This window comes from Aedes albopictus, chromosome 2, assembly GCF_035046485.1.
Source record: "Aedes albopictus strain Foshan chromosome 2, AalbF5, whole genome shotgun sequence".
NCBI classification, from domain to species: Eukaryota; Metazoa; Arthropoda; class Insecta; order Diptera; family Culicidae; genus Aedes; species Aedes albopictus.
This window is the reverse complement of record NC_085137.1, coordinates 400,797,380-400,807,377: the sequence shown is the minus strand read 5'-3', so window position 1 is coordinate 400,807,377 and position 9,998 is coordinate 400,797,380. Positions and strand designations below refer to the sequence as shown.

The window sequence follows — 9,998 nt, the reverse complement described above, 5'->3', positions numbered from 1 at the left end:
CACAGAAGTACGTAGGCATATCGTGGCTCAAGTCGACACTGTTTTGGCCTGCGTTGAACAAAAATAGTTTTAATAAAAGTTTCCCATTCTTGCCGTTTCACTAGGGTCTGGGACCATTTGGGCAGGAGCACCTATTTTGGGCACTTGCTGCTATAACTCAGTCAATTTTGAACCGATTGACTTGATTTTTGAGACACGATCAGACACGCACAGCATCTAGCCATGTGCAATAATTCAAGTTAATCGGTTTGAATTTGGGTGAGTTATAGCACCAAGTGCCCAAAATAGGTGCTCCTGCCCAAATGGTCCCAGACCCTATGTGTTTATGTATGCCGAACCGCGCTGAGAAGCTAATCGAGAGTATTGCGTTTCACTATCAATTTGTGTATTGTATTGTATTGTGTTATTTCCTGCTGTGCGTCCATCGTAAAGACACTATATGCAAAGACACGAAATGTTCCAATTGGAATTCTAAATTTGCTGTCAATATCATTCCAATCGAGCAGGAGACCTGTCAAACGCGCTTTAACCCTTTATAAGGCAGTGGCAACTATATTGTCACCTACTGTTTGTATTTTTTTTCTGTTTTATAACAATTTACTTCGAACCTTTTTTTTGGTTTACGCAAAATTGGGACTACTAACAACGCCTGGTATTTTTTGGTACTAAACAAAACTTTAACAACTATTTAGGAGTCATTTGTAGTCTCAAAAGTGACTAATTATGACCGCGTGAAGAAAATTAGCTCAAACTTGTTGTAAAATTATAGATTTGGTAAATATTTTAAGAAATAATCAAATTCTGGGTTGACATGAGCTGAACTACACAGTTTATATTATGGGTTAATCCCCAATCCACTCTAAAATCTCTTTTCCGGCTTTTTGTCAAAGTCAAAAGAAGAAAAGTACCCTAAACGGGCAGTGGCAAGAATATTGCCACCAGCGCTGGTGGCCTAAACGGGCAGTGGCTGTGCGCTGTGGCAACTATATTGCCACCTCAAAAGCTCGTTTTTGGGGTTGACGGGCAGTGGCAACTATATTGCCACCTAGATTTTTGAGAGTTTCTTCCAAACAAAAATTGTTTTGTACATAATCATGTATATATTTAATCATTTCCATAATAGTATGCGTTGACAACTCTTCTAGTTTTCTCGGCCTTATAAAGGGTTAGGATGTCAATTTAAGAGCAAACCAATCGTCAAAGAAAATAACCACTAAATCTACAGAATATTTTTTTGAAATCTTAATGTAAACATCCGGGACGAACATGAGAAACAGCAAATATTCACTCATATTTTGTCACAGGCATGCTACCTTTTGAAAATTAACACATTTAGGCGAATTCTACGTTTTCTAGAGTGAGCGAAATTTGGACCGATTTTGAACGAAATTTGGCACTTTCAAACAAATCAAAACTAATGCTGTAACTAGGGTAAGTGTGCCCATCGTTGTGGTATTACGGTAAATTCATTTTAAAAACAATGATCGTACCATCTAATGAAGGGTTGCAAAACGTTAGTTGGCAGTTTTCTATCCAAATTTGCTTGGAAAAATATAAAAACTATCGTTTCTCTCTGTTTTCGATCATAAATCGCTTACCACAACATTAGGCACACTGTTCCTATTATGGAGGTAAAATTTAATTTTGGTTCGTATTGTTGCGGTATCCCATTGAAATCATATGGGATACCGCAACATTAGGAATACTACCCCAACAAAAGAACACAGCAGCAAAAAATTTAAGGAAAATATTTTTTTAAAATAGGTTTTTGGGCAAATCTTAAGCACACAAATGGTGCAATCTCATAATTTAAGCATAATACATCTATTAAAAATGCCTTTTGGTAACATTTCAGTCGAAAAAGTGCTCAATTGGCTTCTTTAGCGGTGTTGAGATAATTCCATATTCAGAATCTGCATGCAAAACTGAGCCGAAATCCAAATTTTCATGAATTTTGGAGCCCGGAAACCTATTTAAAAATCAGTTTGAAGTTTGTATGGGAGCGATTTGTCGAATCACCCCTCAACGCATTTTGTACTGGGCGGAGCTGTCAAGCAGTTGGCCAGCTGTCAAAAGGTGATTTCGAAAAATCTCTTCGAAAGCGATTTTATGTACCAAAATGAAGTTCTAAAAATCTGTAAAAAATCATGGTGGTTCAGAAAAAGGTGCTCTTTCGTATAAAATCAAAAAATCAATACATTTTTCTTAATTTAAAAACCCAATTGCCACTACCGCAACATTTAGGTACTACCACAACGAAGGGAACAATTACCCTATCTCGTATAATGTGAAGTTGCCTAATTTATATTTTTCTTGAGAGCTACAGTACCAGCACAAAATATTATTGAAGAAATTAATCTGATATACTTTATGGTAAAATTTCAGACGTTTATTATTTAAACATTGAGAATTCTTAAGTGCACGAAATATGGGCACCTCACGGTAGCCAAATTGTATGTAAAACAACAATTTTGTTCGGTATTCGTTCGAAAAAAAAAACCGACAAATAAGGCTGATACAAATTTTAATTAGACTTTTTGTCTCCCCCCCCCTTCAAAAATTTTTGGCTGGATTTTGCATTTTGAGGGGGCAGACAAAAAAATATTTATCAAAATTTCGGGTCTTGCTCGAAATTCTTTAACAAATCTGATGAGTTTTTAATATTTTTCAAATTAAATGCTTTATTATTTTTATCCCCCCCTCGACCAGTCAAAGAGTGGTGGGACAAAAAGTGAAATAAATATTTGTAACGGCCTAATGAAAATGACATTAATATGTAATTGAGAGCTCAATAATGTTTCAGTATATTCATTTAGGCTAAACCTAACAGACTACAGTAGACGTTCGATAACTGCAACATGTTTACGTTTCACTTAGCGAACGAAATTGGGTAACTGCAACGACTGACAGATGTCAACAAGTTGTCAAACGACAATAAATAACCGTGAACGTGATCCGACTGTTCATTTGGGCTAACATGGCGCACGATTTTGACGTTTGGCGGTGCGATAACTGCAAATTTGTTGCACTTACCGGACTTGTAGTTAAAAAGCATTGCAGTTAAACCGTTTGTACCGATCGAACGTCTACTGTACTATGATTTGGCAATTTTTGCCACGTATTTTCAAATCTGGACCACTGTGAGACGCCTCTGCAAAAGACGGACAGACGTGAGCCGATCAAAAGGTGGAAGCAGCACTTCAACAAACAGAGAACGCAGGCACTGAGGATCAAAGAAAGCATCGAAAGTAAATGATAACTTTAGTACGTCGAATAAGTGAAGTTAAGGATGCCATTTGATAGCTCAAGAACAATAAGTCGCTTGAAGATGGTATTCCAGCTGACCCCATCAAGATGGGCCCGAAAAAGTTAACCATTTGTTCACATTTGCTGATTATCAGGGTCTAGGAAACGGAACTGAAGAATTTCTTTAGAAACAAATGTAGGACTTTCTTCCTTAGCATTTTTATTGGAAGAACTCGCTAAGATTTATTTGGTCTAACAAAACAGCGGAACTTTATATATGAAGTAGAGTTATTTAATGAACCGTGGTCTACAAATTATCTAGTTTCAAGCCATACGATTGATCGTAAATGAAAACTTCCGTTCTAATATTTCACGCGAAAAAAGGTACCAATGTTTATGTGGGAATAGATCTCTTGACCTAAAATCAACAATTTTGCAGTTATATAAATGATGATATAAAAAACATATTTTCATCAATCGCTCGTCCGAACGTCAAATTTAGGCAAATCATAATGCACAGATCTGCTGAGAAAAGTACCCCCTTGTCGAATAAACATTCTAACTGAAACGCATGTTCATGCTCAGATCTGTGGTAGTCGGCTTAACCCGGTCGTTCCCGACGCCGGGTCCATCCATACTGACCACTCCATTCGCTCGATAGAGCAGCGATTTTCCCTGCAACGCGTGGATTTCCTTCTGCACCTTCATGTCATATTTGGGACCAAAGTTCTGCTGAACCGTGCTGATGTGATTCAGCAGCGTTTGGGCGGCAAACGGCATCAACTCGGTGGGATTCATCATGGAGACCGCATCGGGTGTCATCACTGGGACCATCGAATTTCCCGGAGTTGGCTGTTGCTGGTTCCGCATCACGTTTCGAATCACATTGGCAAACATTTCCCGGTTCTGATTGTCCGCTGCTCGGCCAATTTGGTTTAGCATGTCGGCAAATGTTACCAACTGCGGCTGGCCCAGCTGACTCGGCTGGTTGTTCCAGACGCCACCACCCGGAACCAGAGAACCAACGGCGGCTTGCGATTGCAGCGACGACGGCGGCGTGATATACGAACGCAAATCTCGGATCTGGTTCCTATCCGCTGGAGTGCTGCTGCGCTGCTCCATACGATCGGTGCTCGGGTTGAAACTGGGAACCATGTTCGGGTTCTTGCCGTATTGATTACGGTTGTTGCTGAAATGCATTCGAAAATATTATTAAAGCTAGTTCACAACTGTGTCGTTGGAAATGTCGAGTTCTATAACATTCCCTCAAAAACCATTCATTCTCAACATGAACCGCTGGAAATGTTACAGGGAACCGATATTTTTGGCACCTTGACAGCCTCTTGAAGAGCCATACCATCATCCTCCTAAACCACTGTTTTCGAAGGAAAAGTTATAGAATCAACCTGACGTACTTGTTCCGAAAATTTCGATTCTGATGGCCTTGGTTCCGGTTTTGATGGAAATTCTGGTTCCCATTCCGATTGCCGTTGTTCCTCTGACGGCCGTTATTCTGGTGCAACCGCTGGTTGATACGATCCCTGGCATCGTCGTTGTGAAACTTTGCGCTCTCGCCAAGCGAAGCAATCAGCTGATCCGTATTCCTGTCGAACACGGCCTTGATCGAAGTCAGTGGCGGAACGCCGGCCGGTTTCTTCCACACCTGATTCTCGCGACGCAAACGCCACTGCTGCGACGGCATGTGCTTGATTCCGCGTTTTCTTTCCTCCGTTACGAATGTGCGACACTCGCGATCATTGTCCAACTGAATCGAAACGTTGGTCGGCCGCGTCTCTCCGCTTTCGTCAACTTCCGTCTTGATCGACGTTTCGGCGGAATTCGAACGGTCGCCGGCACGTACCAATGGGGGCATATCGTCATCGATCTCTTCCACCTCCATACCCTTACGATCCTCGTAGATGAGATCGTCACATTCCTCTTCGTCCATTTCCGATCGCATCGGCCGCTTGAAGTAGTTTGCCTCGGATGCCTGGACGGATTTCGATCGCAAGCTCGAGACAATTCCCTTCTCGGCGATGTAATCTTCTACAAATGGAGGAAACAAAAACATAAAACGAGTAAACAGAAAGCTCATTTTCATCGAAATTATACGTACCCAGCGAACAGTTGATCGCTTGCGATAGTTTAGAACTCATTATTGATAGTTTATAAGCACTTTTCTTTAAATTTAATAATAATTTTCACTGTTTTGCCTCGAAAAATTGCTAACAAAAAACGGACGATTGCAGTACGAAACGTGCCTGTTCACACCACAAAATGGTCACATGAAAATGATTCGGCCAAACCGAACGACAGCGGCAGATGCGATGAAAATTGTTTCGTTAAATAAAACATCGAAACGTGATGGTGCACGTTCATGAAAATATACACTGAAGGGAAACATCCATCTTGAAATGAATGAATCATCATGAGCCATTTTACGAAGTGACCTTGGAAGTGACAACAATGTTGATGATCACACTAAGAGCGCTTGCACGCTGACGTCATCACTGTCTCCTTCTCTTTCTTTCCTTCGGCGTCGGTCCACAAAGCCGTCCTTGCCCTCAAAAAAAATTTGAGGGCAATGTTTACAAATCGTATGAGAATTCGATGAGGTTAGGTTTTTGGTGCAAGCCTCTAATGTCGAATTCGTTTATTCCCGACGGCGAGGATTTCGACTAATTTTTGGGCGGAGAATCCGATTATGAAATAATCCGGATACCTCTAAAGAACCTAATTCATCCCAGATGATAGAGAATTTCTGGGAATTCTTAGAGAAAATTCTTAGGAATTCTTAGGAATCATTCAAAAATATTCCATTTAGCTACAGTAGACTCGGGAAATGTACATCTACCCAGTACGAATTTGTACAAAATGCTGGAGGTTAGGTCACAAAGACATAGCCTGCAAAAGCAAAAAAACCTGTATTAAATGTGGGGAATACGAAACAGAAAATCACACACACGAGGACGAACAGAAGAAAAAATGTCGAAATTGCGGGGGGGACCACCTTCCTACTAACAAAAATTGCCCAGAACGTATCAGAACAGAACACATAAACATCGCAATGACAGTTAACAAAATGACCTACAAAGAAGCTGAAGAACTTTATCCCAAATCCAACATAAGAACATCAAACAAGTTTGCATTGCTTGAGTCTACCGTTGAATTCCCACAGTTGGAACAACCCAGTAGAACAAACTCACAATTCAGACACATTAATCACACTAACCAGTCGAAAATCGATTACAGAACAATTGTTAATAAAATTAAGAACAACACACAAGATCAACAAAAAAAGCCCAAACCAACAATACACAGAAATACATTCCCAACTACAGAGATTTATCCCGAACAAGTTCGAGTGATTGAAAATAATCCACACAAAGTAACAGAAACAGAAAAAACTACAAACTGAACAAGAAAAACTAACAAAACAACTAAAATACATTTTTGAAAAAATTACAGATAATAACACAGAAAATAAAATCGAATCAGACGTACTGCTCATCGAAATAGCTTCGATGATACAAAACTTGATACAATTAACAAATTCTCATCATAAAACATGATAAACATCCATAACTGCGACAATTATGGACAATTGCTTTAAACAAGACCTAAATATAGCCCAACTAAATATCCATAGCATAAGACCCATACATAAAAGAGAAACAATCAAAACTTACTTAAAAACCAAAAACATTCACATCTTTCTAATTCAAGAAACTTGGCTCAAGCCAGACGAGAAATACAAATTTCTCAATTACAAATTCGCCAAAAACTGTAGACCTGATGGCTACGGTGGTACAGGAATACTCATTCACCCAACACTGATATATGAAGATATAAATCTCACAGACATAGACTTAGAACTAACAGCAATAAAAATAAAAAACACGAAACAGCCAATAATTTTCATATCAACATATATTCCACCTGATACACCAATATCGGAGATCAAAGAACCGCTTGAAAAACTATTTCACTTCATTTCAAACAGCAACACACCAGTTTTCCTGGGTGGTGACTTAAATGCTCATCACCCAACCTGGGATAACGTCTCAAAAAGAACAGACGGAAGAGGAGAATTAATAAGTGAACTAATAGACAACAACAACGTAGTTATTTTAAATACAGGAGTAGCAACAAGATGGGAAGACTTAAATTGCAATCCATCTGCGATAGATTTAACCTTCACCACACCAGACATAGCACCGCACATACACTGGGACACAAGTACAGAAGATTTAGGATCAGATCACAAGCTCATAGAATGTCACATAACATCTTACAACAAATTTAACAACATCTCGGCAAGAACGATAATAAGCAAACAAAAAGCTATACAAAACCTTAATCAAATAAATCCAAACTCAATAACAAATGCAGAAAATCTAAACGAAAAAATAAACAATGCATTAAACAATGCAACATACACCATATTTTCTAACAGCAAAAAACAAATTAAACCATACTGGAACGATAACATCAAAAAATTATATGAGATAAAAAATAAAAAACATATTGAATTCAGAAATAACCTCGTCTATCGACTACCAGCACGGAAGTACGTCCACTGGAATTGTGCCAGGAGTCAAGGTAGAACAGAACTAGTGAGATATTCCATCATCATTAAATCTGATTTACCACCAAAGAAAATACATATGCATGCCTAGGAAGGAACTGGAGCATAAGAGCCAAAGCCTGGTCGATGTTGACAGTCAAACGAGCAAAATATTTCTTCTTGGGTATTCTGTAGAGCAATTCCGCTGGAATCCCAACAAGCTAAAGCCATGGCGAGATGGACCGTGACCGGTCTTAGTCGGCTGCTACGGACACCGCAAAAACAGCTAAAGCCATCAAAATTCTTTGTTCTTGTCCACATTTGACAGCTCGCTTGACAGTTTGTTGACAGGATGAAGTGAACTCGACGAAAATATCCGCCCATATCCGTTTCTATCCGTTCTATCCTTTTTGAAAGCGTTCACAGTCTTCTCTATCCCGTACCAAATACACCGAAAGTAATCATTACGACGGTATCCTCTTAGAACTTTTCAAAAGACATGGTAAGATTTTTGGAAAACGGCTGGTGCCATTCCCCTCGTGTAAAACCACAGTTCACAACAGAATGTTCTTGGCATATTTAACGGTTCAAAACAATACAAATACATAAAAATCTACGGTATATTCCATTCCACGTATCGGCATTAACAACATTTCATTAACATTAGAATTTTCTGTTTTGCGAAAAAAGTTGTATGGAAAAAAGTCTTTTTTTGTATTGTTACGATACTTAACAACCTATACAATTCAATGTGAAATGCTCATTCACATTTGATTCTATTGTCAGAAACATTCGATTCAATTGTTTTTCTATTGTTATTTTAACATTGAATTTTATTGTTAGCGCATTGTTTTCAATGGTTCTGTTACAATAGAATCCTATGTTTTTCTATCGTATTTTTTATCCGGGCGTATCTGTAACCAACCCGGTATGTGTGTATTTTTGTCAAAATTCATTGTGAAAGTGATATGGAATGATTAGGTTTTGTTTCTTATCTAGTGCATGCTATATCCCTGGTGATGTAAAGCACGAAAAAATTTATGAAAAATATTTTTATATAAAAACTATTTTTAGTGGAATAGTCGTCAACATTGACCATGAATTTACTCAGATTAGTGGAAAAGTTAGATACGTCGATTTGAAAAAATATGCTTGAATTCATCTTCGAAGTAATTCCACAATACCTGATAGTGATATGAAAACTTTGATCGTATTTACAAATAAAATGTGCACCGTGAACGCGATCTAATGCAAGCAAACAAAAAAGAAACATTCATGTGTCAAGTGCAGTTCGCAGTGCTAAGTGCATTCGTCAAAGAGCTTTGGAAAAATAATCATTATTTTATAATCAATTTTTACAAAAGATTACAAGAAAATTTCTATTAGATGCGCCAATTGTTAAGCTCCGGCTTTAATGATTAATAATCCCCTCTAACCGTTGTATGTTTGTGGAGGAAACCCTTCGGCGGATTTCCCAGTTTTGTCGCGCATCTTTGCCGGTCCTTATCGTGTGTGTATACGTTGAGTGAAAACAAACACGAATACAGCCTCTCTCGCCTCCCATGATCGTGTAGGTAGAAGCTGGAGGGAAGGAAAAGTACATACGAAGCAGTGATAAGGAAACGGACGAACCCGGGGGAAATCAGCCTGGCAGCAGAGCAGCAATCGCGAGTGTTCGGGGCCCGGTCAGTCAGTCGTCAGTCTGTTCAAGTTGTTCATCTCGTTTGGGTTGTCGGTCGAAGTGCTGTGTGAAAATTGCGGAATCGAGAGTGGAAAAAGTCCTTATCAGTAAAATATAACAGAGCTAACAACAAAAATCGGTGTCGGTGCCTTTTCGCTGTGTGCCTTCGTTCGTTTTTTTTTTTTGGACCGCTGCCATCACAACCATTATTATTCCTCGGAGAATGTAATCTAATCTTCCCGTGTAGTCAGGCAGGCAGGCAGAATCTTCGTTAATTTCCAAAGCCTGAATCTTATCGGTGCCAACCGGGCGAGCTTCAATCTGAGTGATATTGTGCAGCAGCAGCAGCTGATATTTCAGTTTTTCGTGTGGTGCAATTCCTATATTCCCGGTGGCATCCTGAAGGTTGAGTGGCGCACGGATATCACATAGGATATAAAAAACTGCATGCGTTTACGTTCCCGATGTTCAAGGCAACACACTTTGGGCGGACATTCGCAGGTA

At 39.2% G+C, this 9,998-nt stretch overlaps 2 protein-coding genes across 2 annotated transcripts in view; one reads left to right on the top strand and one right to left on the bottom strand.

Moving 5' to 3' along the window:
- Positions 1-1,421: 1,421 nt before the first annotated feature.
- On the bottom strand, positions 1,422-5,547 carry LOC109403678 (uncharacterized protein DDB_G0287625). The gene is made up of 3 exons (XM_019676508.3): positions 5,363-5,547; positions 4,662-5,292; positions 1,422-4,435 (listed from the first exon to the last, which is right to left on the bottom strand). Exons 1-3 carry the CDS (start codon positions 5,400-5,402, stop codon positions 3,805-3,807), a joined length of 1,302 nt encoding a protein of 433 aa, XP_019532053.3. The 5' UTR covers positions 5,403-5,547; the 3' UTR covers positions 1,422-3,804.
- Positions 5,548-9,091: 3,544 nt separating this feature from the next.
- LOC109407974 (NAD kinase 2, mitochondrial) overlaps positions 9,092-9,998 on the top strand; it is a 44,943-nt gene continuing 44,036 nt past the window's right edge. Inside the window, exon 1 of the mRNA XM_019681179.3 lies at positions 9,092-9,995. Coding sequence (XP_019536724.1) covers positions 9,959-9,995 — 37 coding nt within the window. The 5' untranslated portion in view covers positions 9,092-9,958. The remainder of the gene's footprint in view (positions 9,996-9,998) is intronic.